Raw genomic sequence first — 20111 nt, 5'->3', positions numbered from 1 at the left:
CTCAGCTAACAGCATGTTCCCAGTCCTCTGCTGCAGATAAGCAGGAACCCCATCTCCCCCCGGGCACAGCAGCCATGGGTGCTGCTGTATTAACTGCACCAAATGTCCCCTGTCTGCCGTGGGAACCTCAATCCTGATCCTACTGGAACAACTCCTGTACCCAAAAACCACCGCCTCTGCAAGGCCAGAAACTCAAACAGTTCCTGGACACAAAGATGAATGGGGTGTAGAGAGCCAGAGAGACCAGAGATTGTGCCCCAGCTATGATAAAGCAGCATGCTTCCTTCCACCGGGCAGCTGTCCAGCTGGATTGTGGACAGCAGCGGAGAGACACAGCACGCCAAAAAATTGGCAGAGCTGCAGCATGTTAAACCATGGCAGCTATTACGTGTTACAGGCAGAGACCACACCATAAAATGTGCTCTTTCCAACTGCAGCCTTGAGAGAGAGCAGACAGGTCTGTGGAAGAAAAATTACTTGAAGTAAACCAGATTTTTCACCAGCTGAGCCCACCATTCAGGCTGATACAGGCAGCAAGGGAGGGACCAAACTCTCCTTCCAAGTCACCTTTTTAGCAGGTGGCAGAAAGTTGCCGGCTCGCTGGCACAAGGGCAGCTCATTAGCACTGCTCTAATATTTAGTGGTGAAGCAGGGAGAAGGGTGGCCCTGCAAAGAGGTCTGAAGGACAGTGGAGCACAGGGACCAGGCTAGGCCTGGAATTTGCAGCCCGGCTTTTGCGTTATCCAAACAGCGATGCCCACAGCATACTTCGAACCCTCTTTAGGTCACTTAGGTCAGGATACGAAAAGAGCCCCAGCTTTTTTGTTGCTGAGAAGACTCCTAACAGGTAACAGAGCTGCAGTGAGGAGCCAGCAACGGAGAAGCAATCAATCTCATTTGTTGACATGCTTCAATCTTCAGGGATGAACTACAAAAATCAGTACCAAGTACTAAAATAACACAGGTGTGCAGGGACACAGCCCCTGCGCTGGCTGCCCCATGTTCAGGAGAGGTAGGATGGCCAGAGGGAATTGTTCTCTGCTGGGACTCCTCTTAAGATATTTTTTCCTGGGCTTTAATCCCTTTCTTCAAACACATGTTCGTCAGATTCATGCTAAAGTGAGTGAAACAAAAAGTATAATGAAGAAATGCTTCTTATAGCGCTAAATATCGGATATTTAGCTGTCAGGTTTCACCCTGCTCTGACGCAGAAGTAGGCACAACAAAAACAGGATTGCTAGACCTCAAGTCATCTTAGCAGCTTTGCTGTCTGTGCCAGCACTGCCCCTTGCAGGTCCAGACATTCCAGATGAGAGCAAGTCAGAGGTGTCCTGGGGGAGCATGGCACCTCCCTTCATGTGCCCCAACAAAGACTTGAACAAAACCAAGCTTCCAACATTAAGAACTATGCTGGAAGGATGCAAAGCCCACAAAGAGTTCCATCGCCTCTCATATGAGATTTCTCATCACGAATTCTTCCCTAATAAACTGCTTCTGTGTGTGCTCTAGAGAAGGTGCTTGCATACACATGAGCCATCTGCTCGGGACATAGCTGTTCTCCTGGAGTGAGAGGAGGCAGAAGAGATCATTAGGTACTTCAGAGTTTCTCTGCTTGCTCTGCACTGGAACTGGCCAGGACACAGTCTCCAATTCAGTCCTGACACTAGATGATGATTTTTAGTGCCATGAACAAAGACAGTGAAATTGGCATTTGCAATGCTTTCCTGAAGCATTCTCCACCATCCCCCCTTTTCACAGCTCCTGTAGCAGTTCTACGTTCCTTTACCTGCCATAACACATTGTCTTCTCAAATCTTATGCACCATTAGTTATGGCTTCTACACAAACCTTACAATAACATAAGGGTTCAGAAACAGTCATTCGTGTGCAGCTGAAGATGCCCGGGAGCTCAAGCAGGAATGCTATTTAGAGGTTGCATCATGGCCCACTGGTAACTACTTAAGTCAGCAGCAAATTTGGCCCAAGGGCTCTGAACTGCCAAACGTTGCTGACTAGCCCATGGATTGCTGTAAAATGTCATTTGTGCTGCTCTTACCCACAGGAGAACAACTGCAAAGCTAGATGGGTCCAAATGTCACTGCTGAAAGTCTGCTGCTTGATTTCAAGGCAGGAAAGAATGTATTGAACTAAAAGATTAAAAGACACATAATGTGCAACACTGGAAAAGATAACGACTTGATGGAGAAGCAGACAAGGTTGCCTTTTTTGCGGACAGGAGTTAATTACTACATTCCATGGGATACACTGTGAGAAAGCACTGCCCAGCATCCTCAGAGATTATTTTCAAACCTGTAGCATAATGATTTTCAACAGCTGCTGTTCCTTCTCCCCATTTGTAGAATACCTTGTGATTCTGCCTTTAACCAATATACTCTCTGTCCTGCTCTTAAGCTGAAGAATGTGTCTCAGGAAAGTGCAATTTCTCCAAGGAGAAGGTTGTATCTATCTTGCACTTTCCATGAAAGCTCCAGAATGGCTTTTTGCAAGCACACTGGAATAGAAAAGGAATAGTGCCTCTCCTCTGCTGTAACTGCTGGGCAACATTTTACAAGGAATTTATCTCCTGGACCAGAAGAAGCTGTGTAAATTCCCCAAAGACAACTCAAGCCTTCATTATTGATTTGGTGGCAATGAAAATTTGTAAGGTCTCAGTTCATCCCCTATTAAAAAAAAAGCACCAGTCCTGCCTGCGCCTCACTATTCATTGTCGGAACAATATCTACTTTAATTAAATCTGTTAAAGTAGACTATGACACCCTTTGGGACATAGATTTAGCATGAGACTGTTTATCAAGTGTAGATAATACTAATTGTTCCCATGGAGATTTATCTGCTATGCTAGTTACAGCATCAGGCTCTGGCCTCAGCATCCCATGTGCCTGAATTAGAGGAGAGAGGTGAAACTTGTTTATAAAAATACAAAGTCCTGAAGGTTAAGGATTTCTTTCGAGTAGCACAATCAATGACCTGGAGCTGACCCTCTTAGCTCCTGGCCTTGACTCTTGTGTGTCTGCAAATCTGGGAATATTAATAGAAAGAAGACGCTATTGGAGAAATATCCTTCTAATACTCTTGTTTGCATGACTGCTCTTCAGTTAGCAAGTACCTAATGCCATCTGCTCCTGTCCTGAGGGTTAACCCGCAGCACGGGCAGACCCTGAGTCACCCTCTGCTGCAAGACGAGGCATCAGAATTACATCCTTGGCTCCTGGCTACCTCCAGCCACTCCGCAATCCTTATGTTGTGGTAATGCTCCAAAGGTCACACTGTCCCTTTCTAGCACTGTGCTGTCAGATAGAGACATGGGCTTTGTGTTGCAAGAATAAGGCAAGATGAAGCAGACTGGTTCTTTAGCAGAGTGCAAAATAACCAGGCTCTGGGAAGTTACTTGAGGCCAGATATCTGAGCAGTGATCCTAATGCACCCTACGTCTGGGAAAGCTTTGAATACCACGAGGTCTTCACAAAAACCTTGTCTGCTTCAGCTAACATGCATTTTAACAAGTGCCTGCTATTGATCATGGTAATTCAGCTTGCGGATTTAAACAAGGAGAGTGAGTAACAAGGAAGGGAAGGTGCTCACACACTTTGACGTTGACGCAGTTGAAGACCTTCCCCTCATTCCCCTGGCCATGGACCCACAACTCATGCAGGCCTTGCATTTGCTCTTTAGGCACAGCACAGCAGGCTGCATGTGCAAGGAGGGAAGTCATGCTGCTCCCACCCCTGTCCACCTTTGCAGGTAGCTGCTGAGACTGGGTGGAAAATTATCCTTGGTGATGGGACATGTTGGTTTTGTTTCTCAAGGGAGAGAAGCTGACATCTGCAGAAATTTCCATCACACTGTAGTCTTTCACCCACCTCTGTCACACCCCGGGGGGGGCAAACTAGAGAAAGAAGACATCAGGTCATACGTGCTGTCTGCAGCCTGGTGGATGACAGGTGGATGACAACTACATCCAGAACTGTGTTGGAGAAAAGAGAGCAGCAGCCATTCCTGCAGTTACCTCTACACTGACACATCTTGTGCTGCTCACACCTCGAACACCTTCTGGAAGGGTGATGATGCTTCACCCTTCTCCTTCACTCCTTGAGATTACACATCTGCCCCACTGCTCTGAAGTAACTCATAAAGGCAATCTGGATGTTTGAGACAGGACATGTTGCAGGAGGAGTCACTCTAAAGTTTAATTCACTGGCTGGTTTTCAGACCACCTTGTCCTGGTGATCTCTTGCAATTAAATCATGTTTATAATTTTTTGTGCTTTGACTCTGAATCAGGCATCAGGACAAGCTTGTGTAACCACTGTCCAGGAGCTACAATGGCCAGCCTGACTGGTAGGTCCCAGCTGAGTGATTACCAAGCAATGAGATACTTGAGAAAGCTGATGACAGAGTGAAGCACTGATTGGGGTTGTGCGAACAGCCACTGCAAATGCTCATGAGAAAAGCATTAGGGATTTGACGACTGGAAAAAGGGTAATACAACCCCCATTTTCAAGAAGGGGAAAATGGAAGACCCAGGGGACTACAGACCAGTCAGTCTCACCTCTGTGCCTGGCAAACTCTTGGAGCAGATTCTCCTGGAAAGCATGTTAAGGCACATGAAAAACAACGAGGTGGTTGGTGACAGCCAACATGGCTTCACTAAGGGGAAATCCTGCCTGACCAATTTGGTGGCCTTCTACGATGGAGCCATGGAACTGATGGACAGGGGCAGAGCAGTTGAAGTCATCTACCTGGACTTGTGCGAAGTGTTTGACACTGTCCTGCACGACATCCTTGTCTCTAAATTGGAGAGACATCAATTTGATAGGTGGACCACTCGGTGGATAAAGAACCGGCTCGATGGCCACACACAAAGAGTTGTGGTAAACGGCTCGATGTCCAGTTGGAAGCCTGTAACGAGTGGTGTCCCTCATGGGTCAGTGTTGAGACCGGTCCTGTTCAACATCTTTGTCGGCGACATGGACAGTGGGATTGAGTGCACCCTCAGCAAGTTTGCCGATGACACCAAGCTGTGTGGTTCGGTTGATACGCTGGAGGGAAGGGATGCCACCCAGAGGGACCTTGACACGCTTGTGAGGTGGGCCGATGCCAACCTTATGAAGTTTAACCAAGCCAAGTGTAAGGTCCTACACCTGGGTTGGGGCAATCCCAGGCACAGCTACAGGTTGGGCAGAGAAGAGATTCAGAGCAGCCCTGCAGAGAAGGACTTGGGGGTGTTGGTTGATGGGAAGCTCAACATGAGCCGGCAGTGTGCGCTTGCAGCCCAGAAAACCAATTGTATCCTGGGCTGTATCAAAAGAAGCGTCAAAGGAGGTGATCCTGCCCCTCTACTCTGCTCTCGTGAGACCTCACTCGGAGTATTGTGTACAGTTCTGGTGTCCTCAACATAAAAAGGACATGGAGCTGTTGGAGCAAGTCCAGAGGAGGGCCACGAGAATGATAAGGAGACTGGAACACCTCCCATATGAAGACAGGCTGAGAAAGTTGGGGCTGTTCAGCCTGGAGAAGAGAAGCTGCGTGGAGACCTCAGAGCAGCCTTCCAGTATCTGAAGGGGGCCTATAAGGATGCTGGGGAGGGACTCTTCATCAGGGACTGTAGTGGTAGGAAACGGGGTAATGGCTTCAAACTTAAACAGGGGAAGTTCAGGTTAGATATAAGGAAGAAGTTCTTCACTGTGAGGGTGGTGAGGCACTGGAATGGGTTGCCCAAGGAAGTTGTGAATGTTCCATCCCTGGCAGTGTTCAAGGCCAGGTTGGATGGAGTCTTGGGTGACATGGTTTAGTGCGAGGTGTCCCTGCCCATGGCAGGGGGTTTGGAACTAGATGATCTTAAGGTCCTTTCCAACTCTCACTATTCTGTGATTCTATGATTCTATGACTCTATTTGGGGTGCCAGACCAGTTTCCATTTCCCTTCAAAAAGTCAAGTAACATCAAGGGAGGAGTGCGTACTTAGCAAAAGTTGCTGTGGCCAAGATGGGTTTCTAACTGGATGGTGAGAAGCCAGAAATACATATTATTATCCCTGAGACATTCCCATTCTCTGCCCAGTGCATGCCTCCACTGCTTGGTGTTGCCTCTGAGTGTGCTTCAGCCAACATTATTCACTCCCGCTTTGTTACCAAGAGCCAAGTGCTTACTGGCTTTTCCACAACTGATCAAACCAGAAAGAAATCAACAAAACTACACCACCTTCTGGTTCAAGAAGAGTGAGAGGAGGGAAAGCAAGTAGCAGTGTGCTCTACTGTGTGCCATGGTTCATGCACGGATGCTCAAAAGCAAGAGCAGTTTACCTAACTTGGACTTGGAGATCTGAGCTCCACAAGACTCCAGGCCAGTGAGCAACATGACCCTGCTCTGCTCATCTCTTGTCTAATGGCCTGGAAACATTGCATGGCAGGTCAAGATGCTGCTCTCCACTGTCCTGCTCACTGCCACAGGTAGAGCTCCCTGTTCTCTGCATCCCACTCTTACCTTAAAAGGCACTGCAGATTTATAGGACTCAGGCACTTCCCAGCTCAGCAATACAGACGTTTTCATGACGGCATTGACGCGGAAGTTCTTAGCAAACACTGAAATGAAAAACAAGATTTTTGAGCACTGTAAGACCAAGTCAGGAGGGAGCCTGGCAGCAGCTCGGTTCCGAGTCTCTCTTTGTCTATCTCAGCAGCAGAGGTCAAACAGTTCAGCTACAACAGAGAAGTGAGATGAGGAGAAAAGAGCAGCAGTCTTTTACCAAGTCTCCAGTCTCCAGTGGAGTTTTGCTTTTTGACTATAATTTCCACCATCACAGAAAGGAAGTCGTAGGCTTAACCGTAGTGTTCTTCTTTCCCCCCTCCACTCACACTCTCTTGGCCCTTTGCCGTGATCAAAGAACAGTGGTGCTCCAGTACTGGATCTGCAGATCATTCTACCCAGCTGCCTGCTCCAGTTCAAGCAGGAGCCTTTCATGTACAGACAAAACATCAAAGTGTGCCTGTGGAGCAATGAAGGCAATTAAGCTACCACCAACGCCCCTCTTCCCCCAAATGGCAACTTTAAGGAAACCTTTGCTGAACGTCCCCTCACCGAACTAGTTTTAGACTAGGGAGCCACACAGCACCTGATCTCATTAAGTCAGAGTAAGGGAAGTGTAGCCTCATGAGCTGAAGCAAAGGCCCCTCGCTTGCTGTTAGGGCTTGTTAGATGGGCACTTACCTTGCTCAACAGGCATGGTCCGGGACTGGATGCTGGGGCTGAGTGGCCCAACCCCCTTATTGGTGCGGGCCCTCACTTTGATGTCGTAAGTGGTATCAGGCTTCAAATTCGTCAAAGTGATACTTGTGTCCTTGGTGATGTTAACCAGGTCCTGCTGGCTATTTATGTCCCTGTATACCACTGTGTAGTTGACTATCTTGCCATTTCTTTCTGCCAAGACTGGAGGGTCCCATGCAACTTCTGTGGTGGAAGTGGTGAGACCCACCACACGCAGGTTCTGTGGGAAGCCGCTTGGCACATCTTCTGCAGTAGTGATCTCCTTCTCAAACTCCTCTCCTGGGCCAGCTCTGTTCTTGGCAGACAATTTGAAGAGGTACGTGGCCCCCTTATGCAGGTTGGTCACAGTGTAGTGATGGTCTCTCTTCCCGAAGTCTATCGTGTTCATCTTTTCCTCATCAAGACGTCTGTACTGCAGCCTGTAACCCAGCAGCTCCCCTACCATCTCCTTGGGTGGGTGCCACTGGATGAGGGCTGTGTTCATGGCTGTCGTGCTAATCATCATGGTGGGCTTCCCCGGGACTGCAACATAAACACACAATGACCATCTATAGCCTGGGAGGAGGGCAAGGAAGGACCGCTTCTGTGCTGCTCAGTCCAAGAGGATTGAGGAAAGTGGGAAAGTTCACACAACAAGGTGAAGAGGATGACAGACAATTCACATGGATAGAGGCAGACTGACCCTAATCCGGTGACGAGGGAAGCTGGAGCCAGCCAGCTTTTGGCTGCCATTTTCCCATGTGCTGCCATCTAAACAGGGAATAAGTTCAGCCATATCCAGCCCCAAAATTCATCCCCTTCTATAGGAAAGATTTAAGGTACCTCAAAGCATCACATTTAACTCAGAGAAGATACGAATCCCGTCCTCCCAATCAGTGGTCTTCAGACACTCCAGCTAGTGTGCAGCACCAGGCCATGCTGGCCCCGGTGCACTGTACCACAACAGACACACAGAAGCCCAAGTCCAGCACCCTGATCTGTCTGGAGGCAGACAAATTTCATCCTGAAACCTTGCAGTTTTACCATCTGCAGAGGCAGCGAGCAGAGCTGGGTGGGCTGTTTGCCATCAGAATACATTTTGGTTTAGCTGATGAGCAGATTCGTGATGTCAGTGTCGATGTGAAAGGTGAACACAAGCTTTCCACAGGATTTTGCTTATGCTGCACAAGTCAAGGGGTGTTGTCATCACTGGTTAGGAACTGATGGTTTTAAATTGGTGGTTTAATACCTTGATCTCCTTCAGTTAAAAAAGGATGTGTCTTCGCTTCACATCAGCTCAGATTTGTAAACAAATCAACTGATAGGGAAGATAGTCAGAATCAAAGGGATGGGGCCACTGATATGAAAACGAAAATGGGATTGTAGCCAAACCTAGGTAAATAAAATATCCTTGAACAGTTTTGAAATGTATGAGCCCATAGATGAACACGAGAAAAACGTATTTGACAGAATTATGCCTCGATTTTGCCATCAGAGGGCGATACCAACACTCCCCTTTGAGGTCAAACCTGCAGACAAGCCTGTACAAAGGCAGCTCTGGGGGTGGTTCTGTAGATAGTTAAGACATACAATTACATTTTCACTGCCAGTGCCATCCTCCTTGCACTCATAATACAACATCTAAGAGCAGCTAGTATCAAGGGACACATTATTTTCAAAGCTGATTCCAAATATTAACTTCAAATGTGCATCATAACATGGGAAGACCCACTGTGGTTTACAGTGCAACACCAGTATGTTTAGGAAGCTTTTCCTGTTTATAGGACAGCTGTAGCAATGTGATGAGCAGAGCATACATCATGGCGAGGCACAAGGGAGACAGCATTTGAGATTGTGACAGTGGAAACTACCTCTGGAGCTCCCCATATGCAGTGCGGAGGAGATGGCAAGCTGTTCCTTGTTTAAAAGCACCAGGAACAAACGCTCTCAGTTCGCACAAGCTGCATTCCCATAATAACAAGTGGTAAATACTGTTCCTGCGGCTGGTGTGAGGAAGCGGCAGGATTATCAGTTGTAGGACGGGTCTAGTGAGTGGAAATCGTGGTCAAGACAATGTCAACTAGCTGGTGCCACCGCCAAAGGCAAGTCTGACCGCATCCAGAGGAAAGCACCTGATGAAATCCTGGGTGCCCCCGCTCCAGGCCGAGCTCCTGTGTTCCACTAGGCACAGGGTACAAGTCTCTGCTGACACTGCAGAACCAAACTGGCTGGGATCACCAGGACCTAGAAGTTGTGTCCGCAGCACTCCTATGGCAGGATTTGTTGCGTTCCAGATTTTACCACGGCTCTAGGAGCAGCTGGGCTCAGCTATGTAAGCCTGGGGAGACAGCAGTAGCAATGGCTGGGGGGGAAGCTGAGAAGCACCTCTGAGGAGCCCTCTGTGCCAGGAGCCATCCCAGGCGGCACTGTAGTCACCACAGGAAGCAAGAAATGGCACTTGTCTATGGGAACAAGGTGAGGACAGGCCACAACTCCAAAGCTGAGGGAGGGCCTGGACTTTCAGGCTTCCTCTTCCCAGGTTTCTGGCCTATGCAGATGAGCTCAGACCCATGAGTTTCATTGCTCTCTCATGGGCCCTGGCAATGTCTGTCCATCTGTTTGCTGTACTTTGCTCAGGTGATCGAGTGGCAAAGCCTGTAAGTAAGGGCTGGAGATCACACGAGTATGTGCCTCTGTAGCATCTCCAGTCCTCTCACTTCCTCCTGTACAGGTGCCTTGGCCATACTTCCCATGCCTCTTGGGAGGTTTTACTACCACCCCTAAGAGGCTGTGGCATCCGCTCCCCACACTCACCTGCCCCTGTGGTGGTGATGACTTTTGGCTTGCTGCGGGCACCATCTCCTTTGGTGGTGTAGGCAGCAACTGTGACGGAGTAGGTGGTTTCCGGCAGCAGGCCTCCAATGACTGTCTCCTGGGGGCGCATCCACGAGGCAGAGAAGGGGCAAATGAGAAGAACAAATACTTGTTACTGGTGTGAGCAAAGGAGGGCACTGGGGTCAGTGTCTCGAACAGCAACACACCAACACGCACACTGATTCACGCTCATGCATTGTACTCTAGCACACACCTCGCACAGCTAGCAAACAATTGCTGCCACTCCAACACTCATCCGCCTCATTTCAACCCCTGCCTCTAACACTTGGCCTTTCCAGGGACCCACCAGCAGCCTGTGTCAGCAGCTCTGCTCTCCCACGGCTTCTGCCAAGAGGGAGATCTGCTCCAGACATGGTCCTGTGTGAAACCTGAGAGTAAGAGGACTGTGGAGCTGTGAACCAGAGCAAAAGCCAGTTCAGCTGGCTGGGGAGATCTCTTGGGGGCTAATTTGGTGATTTTTAAAGTTGTCTCTCGCAGGAGAGCCGCAGGGAGCACATAGAGGTAACGCAGGGTTGGGGGCCCCAGGCAGGGAGCACCTGCAGTGCTACAGCAGTGTGTTCACCTCCTTGCCAGGCACGGCATTGAAGGGATGGGACAAGGTCAGCACAAGGCACTGGCAAGACCTGGAGGGAAAACCCTGCGCCGTGGGAGGTCTGGGAGGAGGGCAGACTCGGCAGGGTGCTAGCACCCCTGCATGCTCTGGCTTCCTCTGGGCAGGAGGAGGGCATGCTCTGCACTTCAATTTGAGATCAAAGAGGGGAGCACCACTCCTCCCTTCTGGCCTCCAGCAGCAACATGACTTGTGCCAAGTGCATCTGGCCAGGCCTGCAAACGAGCAAGCACAGCGAGCTCTGCAGCTCACAGCAGCTCTCTGTGAGCTCAGGGCAGGTACCTCTGACTGCATTCATCTGTGGATGTTGTGAAAGGGACCAGGGCTGTTAGCACTAATAATCCATCAGGTCAGGGAGCAAGAGACACCTGGGCTGGAGAAGAGCTTGGGGAAGCTTTTGGAAAGGAAGCTGAGGCTCTGGGTTGGTTATTCACCCTTTCAGACAAGAAGTGCAGCGATGGAGAGGGACAAGGCAGCACAAGCACTGTTAGAGGCTGCTCCAAGGTCTGATCTCTGCCCAGGGGATCCCTGCCAGCTTGAGGGGAATGAGGGGCGCCTGTGGTTGCTCTCAGAGCACAGCCAGTCCTCCCATCACTCACTCACACAAACACGCACACTGTTAAACCTGCTGATTTCCAGTCAGCGCTGCTGGTTCATGTTGCCTGCCCAGGCTTACTCATCAAAATCACCGTGTTACGATTGCGGAACCAGCCAGCCCAGAGAAAAATCAACAAGCACCAACAAGAACCCCGCCAAAATCACCGTGTGAACCAGAGTCCAATCCCAACTCCGCCCCTGCAGCAGATCGTGTGTGCGGGTGAGTGGACGCGCAGTCCAATCGGTGCCAATGGACCCGCGGGGGAAGCACTCACACAAAACCTGCAGACTCTGAACATCCCAAGAGAATTCACTCCTCCCAAATCCATGCAAAGCGAAATTCTCACGCAAAAGCATGCCACCGGGAGCAAAGCAAGCGAGCTGAGAGGAGGGGAAGAGAGATGAGGGATGGGTGAAAGAAGGTCTGATTGCATAATGTAAACACAGTGCTGCCATGACAAAGACACTCCGTGCGAGAATCCTCCGTAAAAAGCAGGAGGAGAAACGCATTGTGCCAGGGAAGCTCACAGGAGGGCACATAATTGAATTGCTGACTCTAAAAAGGTCATTTTCTAGTTTGTTCCTCCAAATTTATATTTCAAAATTATGTGGGAAAAATTGGATTTAACTGTTTAAATGTGATTGTTTTCTTATTACAATCTGTGTTTCAGCCAAAGGTCACGGTTGAGAGTGCAGGTTATTTTTCATGACTACGATCAATGTGGTTTAAAGATTATATATCTAATTTTACCATGTAACTCGGTGGGCCAACTACTGCAGAAAGTAGGATGCACCTCCTGAGTTGATCACTTGAGCCTGCCTAAAAATGCACTGCAACAAGCTGGAAATACAGATTATAGGAAATGTCAATTGCTTTTCTGCATTTAGTAGCAATCTAAATGCCAATTTTCTCTGGATTTGCTGCTTGTGGAAGGTTTCACAATGTAACTCTCCAGCCTCATTAAAGGAGTGAAAGGGATGTTTTGACAGCACTGTGTCTACAAAATTCACAAATCGATTTACCAAACCCCTCCTTTCCAACCTGGAATACACACAAGCGGTACTTACGTGGTCGACGGAGTCCTCAGTTCTCCACTGATGGGGGGAGAAAGGAAGGAGGAGAGAAAAATGGAGACACAGAATTTTAAGGGGCAACATGTAGGAAGGGGACGACGACGACAACAGCAGGGGTTAGCAGGACTGGGTTGGGGGGATTACAACACTTATATATAGAGGGTCACTTGGCGCAGGCTGTGCCAAGGGAAGAGGTGGCATAGAGCAATTTTCTACATGCCGCTAGCCTGCACAGTAGGTCTGAGATCATTCACACAAACAGGGACAAACAGCTTCCTTCTTATATGGACAGAGAGGTCACTACTTCTTAACTTTGCAGTCCTTTCCCCTTCTGGCTTTGTGCTATTCTGCCTCTTCCACAAGTAGAACAAGAAGGGATGGCTTGTAACAACAAGGCTCTGCGGCTGACTGCTGTCCCGCATCGCTCACAACAGATTTGTGGACTAATGTCCAGTTTCTGCCCTAGTAATCCTCCAGCCACCATCTCTTGTTGAGCATCAAAGACTACAACACACAAAACTCAGAGGGCTCTCTCTGCAGGGAAGCACCAATGCAACATTTACAGAGCTTCTCTTTCCTGCATCATTTCCAAGAAAATGCTCTGGGGACCTCAGGAAACTGAGAAGTGCCGTCTCTTGTAAACAGTTGCAAGAAGCTGAGATTCTTACACAGAGCTCCACGCTAAGCTGCTTCCCCAACAAAGCTGCATGTCTTGGAGCAAGGCTCAACCTGGTGCATATACTGAGGAAACCGCTTCTCACTTACAATTACACACCACCAAATGGCAAACACTTGTTTGGCAAGAGCAGCCCTGCAGGTAAGACTTTTACACAAACTATTTCCCAGCAATAGCTCATGTGGATTCCCAGCCATGGCAGCTCAATTAGAGCTCTGAAGAGGGAACATGCAGGTTTCTGGCTGGATTTGGGGTTCTAAGACATCAAAGCTGCACTGGGGTGGTGAAACTTGGCAGACCTTGGCTGCTGCCACGCATGCCTGTAGCACTATTCTTTGTGGTTGATGCACCAAAGGAAGGTTTGCAGAGATCACAGCGAGCTCTCTCAGCCAAGGTGATGTGTTCCATCTCAGGTTACTAAATCTGCCTGGAGGAAGCACCAGTCGATAGGTTCAAGCATAGAGATGAAAGTGGAAGACAGGTATTATTGTCCCTGACTCACAGTGTGAGCCTTGGCAGGCCTTTCTTCTGAGCCTGAGCTGCCAGCTGTGAAATGGTGCTCAGATACTGACTTCCTTGGGACACCGGGAAGCCCATCTAATGCTGCTGAAGTGCTTGGGAACCTGCGGGTGCAGCAGTAATACTAAATGGTCTTAAGGCTACAAGTTGCCTTTTGTACTCAGGCTATTTGAGGTGGCTTTCACAGGCTGCAACCTGTCACAGTGGCAGAGTACTCTCCTCAGCAGTAAAATACATGGCATACCTTCTAAATATTTGTTATTTTATTCTCTAAATTCAGAAAGAAGCAGCTTTTGGAGAAAAATTCTTCTAAGATTTTATTATAGTTCACGTATTTGATGCCATGAGACTGCAGCAGAATTATCCCCCCTAAACCATGTTAAAATTTAATTCCATTGCAGAGGTCAAGTTGTCCCTAAAGACTTCCTATAAAGCCAAAGCCCTCACGAGGCATTATGGTCACCAAAGGCCCTCTTTCCACATACAACTTGGTGTTATTATTTCCAGTGTTGCATGTTTAGCTCAACCCAAGTCACTGCTTTTGATGCACTACCCACATGCCAGCCAGCCCACACTGTTGTGAACAGGCACACGCTCTGCCCTGCTATCTAAAACCTGGCAGAAGTCTTGCTACAGGAAGGATATGAGGCCTGGTAGCTCTTCCTCCCAGAAGTACACTTCTGCTCCAACACCACATCCCTGGTGGATGGGGGCCATGTGGATGTTAACACCCCAACGTGCCTTCATGCAGCTGCAGGAGCAGAAGGTGACGCCCCAGTGCAATGAACAACAGAGTAGACCTGGGCTCAGGAGGCTACTGCATCTCACAGCCCCCCCATACCCCCGCAGGGAGTTTATCACCCACCAGGATTTTAGACCAAGCATTTAATGTTCAAACTCTGTTTGCTCTTATGTTTCAGTGGACTTTAATCTTGCATCAGATCAGAGTGCACAGAAATGCCTTGAGAACTGTGCTGGAGGAAAAACAGTGAAACGCCAGGCCTGCATAAATATGTTCAATATAAATTCAGTTTCATTATGAAAATATCATCTGCAGATCAAAACATTTCCTTCCTTAAACTAGCTCAATTGCTTCTTAACTGTTGAAGGTTGGTCAGTAAGACAAATTGATCTGAAAAGCCCAGGAGCTGTCATAAAAAGAACTCAGACAGGGCTGTGTGCATGAGACAGGATGGCTCAGGGAAGTGCTGAAGCTAACAATGTGTATTTATGGCAGCTGCAGTGCCTTAACGTTTCATTTTACACTTCAACACCACACAGTGCAGTCATGTCGCACCAGGGAATGGCTGTTTTCCCTGTCCATGACTCTTGCAAAAGACAGACTCAAGCCCTCCTAAACAGCCCCGGCTATGAGAAGTGAATGTTGCAGTTTTCCTTCAGATCCTTCTCCTCTCTGCTTCAGTGACTGTGGCACAACTCACAGATGTAAACTTGGGTGCCAGCTTGTGGGAATGTGGAGGGGTCTGAGAGCTCCAGAAGTTCACCTTTTGTCTATTCCTTAAACGCCTCTTGGATGATGCCTTTCAGTTTTATTCCACTTACGAAGCAGAGCACATCTCACCTCCATGCCAGACTCAAGCATGAGTACACATGCATGAATTGTTCCAAGTAGATTCAAATAAAGATCCTTGACAATCACCCAGCGAAAGAGGGAGGCTGTAAATTCCTCTGTGTTATGCCTGGGTGGGCAATGCCCAGGAAGCACAGGAGTCTCTGCTATCCTGTTTTCCTTTGATCTCAGTCCAACAGCTTGAAGTGCTTGCCGTTACTTCTTCCTGCTCATCTGGAGCAAGCTGGTGGGACATGCACTCAGTCTGCATGCTGGATGGAGAAGTGCTGCCCGCAAAGACCACACAATCTTCCCGTGAGCCTGCAGCCCTTCTTGTGGGCAGCGTGCCTCTCCCCTGCCATGACTGTTTGCAGAGCAGGAGGAGGAGGAGGTGGCAGGAGCATCTCCTCCACAAAGCCTGACCTCCTTGTACCCAGCCAGCTCCCAGCAGCAGAAGCACTTCTAAGCTCTCTGGGCAGGCTGGCTCAGCAGAGGGCTGTAAGCAGGGCTAAGGTGCGAGTCCCAACCTCAGAGCAATGCAGGAGGCAGGATCCCAGGCAAATATGCTGCACAGTTGAGGGCAGGAGCAGTTCTTGGGGTCGCACTGCAGCACAGGGTGAAGTGTCCCCTCAAGATGTTCCAGCCTGGGCTGAGAACAAGCAGGCTGGCCACATTGCTTGTCCATCAGCCTGTCAGTAGGAGGCGAGAGCTCAGACTGGAAGGCACGAGAAGTCTGATGGAGGTAATCAGTCTCAGGCACAGCCACACAGGGGAGGGAGAGGCCTCAGATCCCTCACAGGACCTTCCGAATGACAGATTATTTTCCCTAGGCAGGACGCTGCAAAATAGAATGTGATCTCTCCAGCACCAGGGCCCTCACTTCTCTGCTGATGTTTTTAGTCCTTTCCACTCGAATGGTTTTGAAAACTCGGAATCTATATTATCTGCACAGCTAACATCTCCATTCCCTTTCCTTTTTCCTTTCATCTTCGTTTACTCTCTCTCCATTTCTCATCTTCAATCAGGAAAAATGATGAGTCAGCTTTAAAACCAGTGTTTTCATACCATCTGCAAGAAGCAGATTACGTGGTATATACCTACTCAAAATCAGCAGACAGCCCAGCTAGGCAGGAGGAGGGGCTCTGTCTACATGTCCAGAGAATTTCTTCAGCCCCAGAGAAGAAAACAGTTTAATTCTCACCTTGTGCACTGGTAGAAATGTTTACGAATGTTTAGGAGTACTGAACTGTGGCTATATTCTGGCCACTTTCATCCTGTGACTTTCAGGGACAGGTGTTCCTTGTGGCTCTTTTTGTTTTCTTCCACAGAAAACAACTCTTCCAAGACTACCTGTTTAAGTTTCATCTAGCTGTTTGCAAAGACATGCACCGCCGTACTGAAAGATGGCAGCTCTTACAGGGTTCTTTAGCTTCTGGAACAGATGTATTTCATCACAAGCACAGGTCATGCCTGGCTTCTCACTCTTTTGGGAAATAAAGATCTCTTCTGCCAAGTCAGTGAAACCTCTTCCCTGCAGGGTCATCATTAGTTTATCCCAGGAGTGACATGACTCCTTCAGAGTAGTCACTTTTCTGCAACTATCTTTTGGCCTTTGCTTCCAGCCAAAAATTACAGTGGCTGAATTGAGCGCCATACACACCAGAAAAAAAATAGTCACAGCACTCGAGAACTTTCCCACATAAATTCCTCAAATACGAAAGACTGGTAAGTGGTCTGACATGCCAGGAAGCTTCAAACAACTTGTCTCCTTGATGCACACATTCAAAATAATGCAAAATCCAGAACTCCTTGGAAAGTTTCTGGCTCCGGAATCCTCATTCCTGCACATTAACGTGGGGTTTCTCTCTCTGAAATGTATGAGTAAGGAGTGAAAGCAGAACTGGCTGGGCAAGCATGAAATGTTTGAAAACACAAACAAGAACAACATTGCCAACTTCGCCCACCGATGCTTGGGACCAACCCAATAACTCCAGACTCCAGCTGAACAACACAGCATCAATTGGTCAAACAACACAGAAGTTTATATCCTCCTGGAATAAGTAAAGCACAGTAAACTGCTTTTCTAATGATTAAAATAAAGCAACATTTGAAACATGTACAGAGACATGTCCCAGACAACACTGCAAGGACCCTCAAAGCATTTTCTCTCTTTAAAGTTTTCCCCTTCCACATTATTTCTGAGTTTTATCCTTCAGAATATGAATGGGGAGTAAAGCTGCCTCTGTGCACTGCGTTCCCCACTGACAAACGTATAAATGATTCACAGCTGCATTCAGGGCAGAGATCAATTAATCGTTGCAGCTCTCCAGTATTTATATTGGGCATCATTCAAGCACGTCAGCTCTGAATCGATTACTCGTCGCTTCCAACAGCAGCAGATCCTGTACTTCATTTATACGATTATCATTGTAGAGAACAGCCTGGGTCATCCATGACGAAGGACCCTTGCTCCAAAGAAGAGTTGTATTTCACCATAGACAGGGCACCAAAAACTTCCCTGGACCCTGGGAAAGAAGCAACTATGCATTGCTGGGCTGAGCAGAGTGCAGATCTATGCCTGGAGCAGGGCTTCAGCTCACAACCAGTGAGGTATCCAGGACATCGCATACGTATGAACGGATTGTTGTACGGGGTTTGCAGAGGGCAAAGTCAGAGGGCAGGGCAATGTGGGCCTGTAGGCCTGCACCTCACTTCTCCCCTGCCCCCCCATCAGCCTTTCCTAGACTCATTTGGCTTCACCTACATTTTGGTTTTAAGAGGCAATGCAAGGTTCAAGTCCCTGCCTTGCAAAAGCAGAAGGGAGGTTTTGCTGAGACAAAGGAGGGCTGCCCTGCCTGCCATGCTGTGCCCACCCAAGGGCACAGAGCCATCCTCATACCAAAAAAGCAGGTAGCACTGCAGGGAATCTCTGCTGAGAGAGGGAAACCTTGCCCTGAACGTAGTCAGCACAAAAGAAGGAGACTTTAAGGCCTTAAAACTCCAATGGTTTATAACCTGACTGGCGAAATACAATTTGTTGCAGCTGAAATCTGCACAGGATGTGGCAGGTAGAGAGAGGTACATGCCAGAGAAGGGGTAAGGGAGAAGCATCATCCAATACATCATCTTTCCTACAATAATCCTTTCTTGGTTAAACATTTTACCCGTTTGTAAGCCACAGTTTAGGGATAAACTGTTCGCCTTGCTCGGGCAGGGCTGAATCCCATGCTCTGGAGCCACAAGAGGCCAAGAAATACTTGGATCCAGCCAGCCTGGCCCTCTGCAGAGAAGAAAGGTGCCATGCCCACCAGCCCATGGTCCCCACACTGTACCTGTGCTTCTGACAGCATGACGTCCTTGATCACTGGCTGCCCTCGGGGCTCATTGTTTTCCAGCTTCACATATGTAACCTGGTACCCGCGGATCTGCCCGTGCTGCTTGTTGGAGATGGGCAGCTTCCAGCTCACCCGGATGGCAGTCGAATTCACAGACTCTACCTCCACCTTTCGAGGTGGGGCACTGGGCACTGTAACACACACAGGACGGACAGTTAGCAGGTACCACACAACCACTGTCAACTACCTCTCACTCCTTCTCTACCTTCCCTCCACCTCACTGCAGTGACAGCCCTGTTGGCACAAGTGCCTGTACCTGTCCAGGAGATCATACTGCAGTTTTCCAGTGTGGCCATATCCCCAACCCTTTCCCAGCATCCAAGCACTTTTGCTACTCTCAGTAGGAAACAGTGTGACTGTGACGTGCAGAAGCACCTCTAAAAGCCACTGTGCTGGATCAGACCCAAGGTCCCTATATCCCTCTCATCTCCAGCAGTAAGGGAGCAAGGAAGAATACAAGAACATAGCAGAATATAAAGAATATGGTAACCACCTGCAGCTCAGGGTGCCCTGCAGCAGAGGCAGGGGTTTTGAAGCCTTCTTTGCATCCTGCCTATCACAACATCTCCTCTCAGATCCCTCTGCATACATCTAAATACAGTCCAACAGCCTCAGGTACTGCAACTGGGCACTGAGCCTGCCTTGCGGGGAGCCCTGGTACCTGCCACCAGCCAGAGTGCACACGTGCTCTTCCCCTGTGACAGCAAGAGGTTAACGAGGGGGAAAAGCACTATCCTAAAACAATAACCCAGAGCTCAGAGACAGCAGTCACTGAACTCAGTCAGATAAAGGGGCCTGTGGGGATTGTGACAGCTCTGGGGACTGTATTTCATGCACGGCTAGCTGCATGCTTTTTGATAATAAAATGAAAAATTACACTGCACACAAAACACCAATTTTCTTGCAAGGTGAGGCCCGTTTAAAAGTGTATTTATACCCTATTTACCATTTGGAAAAATTACCTCCTTATTACTTTTTGCTCTTGCATTGACTATGACAAAAATGTCAATGCTAAAAAATGAGCTTCTCAGTTGCTCCTGGAAAGCTCTTTCCGGCTGAAGCAGCTGGGAACAGAGGTGTGCACTCCCTGCGGAACATACCGCTGCTACCCAAGTGCCTGATACCCAAGTGAAGGACCCAGGCTCCATCCTAGCACTGCTACTGCAGCACCCTTTCTGCCCTCCACTGCCCGGGAAAATCCAGGGGTTTGGAACCTTGTACACCCCAATTCTCAGCACAGCAAGAAATAATCAGTATCATATAATTAGGGATGGATAGCTGACAAGCAGACATAATCAGGATTGCTATTTCAACCAACTAGATGGGAAGAAACAGCTACCCAGCAGGTAAGCACAGTTTTTAAGCTGCAGGGCAATTCATTATTTTCCCCGGATGTCCTTCTTAATTGTAGATAATTAAATAAAATAGAGAAAGGAGGAACAGAGCACTTTAGCACCATGAGGCCAGCTCAAGGTATGGGAATGGAGGGGGCTGCGCTTGAATAGTTACCTCCTT

General features: G+C 48.5%; 1 protein-coding gene across 21 annotated transcripts in view; it reads right to left on the bottom strand.

The window, feature by feature from the left end:
- Positions 1–20111, bottom strand: part of PTPRF (protein tyrosine phosphatase receptor type F) — a 391730-nt gene that overhangs the window by 44597 nt on the left and 327022 nt on the right. For 12 of the 21 annotated variants that reach the window (XM_030493851.2, XM_030493849.1, XM_030493857.2 and 9 more), the window contains 5 exons: positions 18534–18727; positions 12431–12457; positions 10075–10192; positions 7225–7803; positions 6502–6599 (listed from right to left, as the gene is read on the bottom strand). In XM_030493851.2, the coding sequence (XP_030349711.1) occupies positions 6502–6599; positions 7225–7803; positions 10075–10192; positions 12431–12457; positions 18534–18727 (1016 nt within the window). The remainder of the gene's footprint in view (positions 1–6501; positions 6600–7224; positions 7804–10074; positions 10193–12430; positions 12458–18533; positions 18728–20111) is intronic. The other 9 variants (XM_030493867.2, XM_030493869.2, XM_030493870.2 and 6 more) reach the window with 3 other exon arrangements.

This window comes from Strigops habroptila, chromosome 8 (assembly GCF_004027225.2).
Source record: "Strigops habroptila isolate Jane chromosome 8, bStrHab1.2.pri, whole genome shotgun sequence".
Lineage (NCBI taxonomy): Eukaryota > Metazoa > Chordata > Aves > Psittaciformes > Psittacidae > Strigops > Strigops habroptila.
This window is presented reverse-complemented; position numbering and strand designations above follow the sequence as displayed.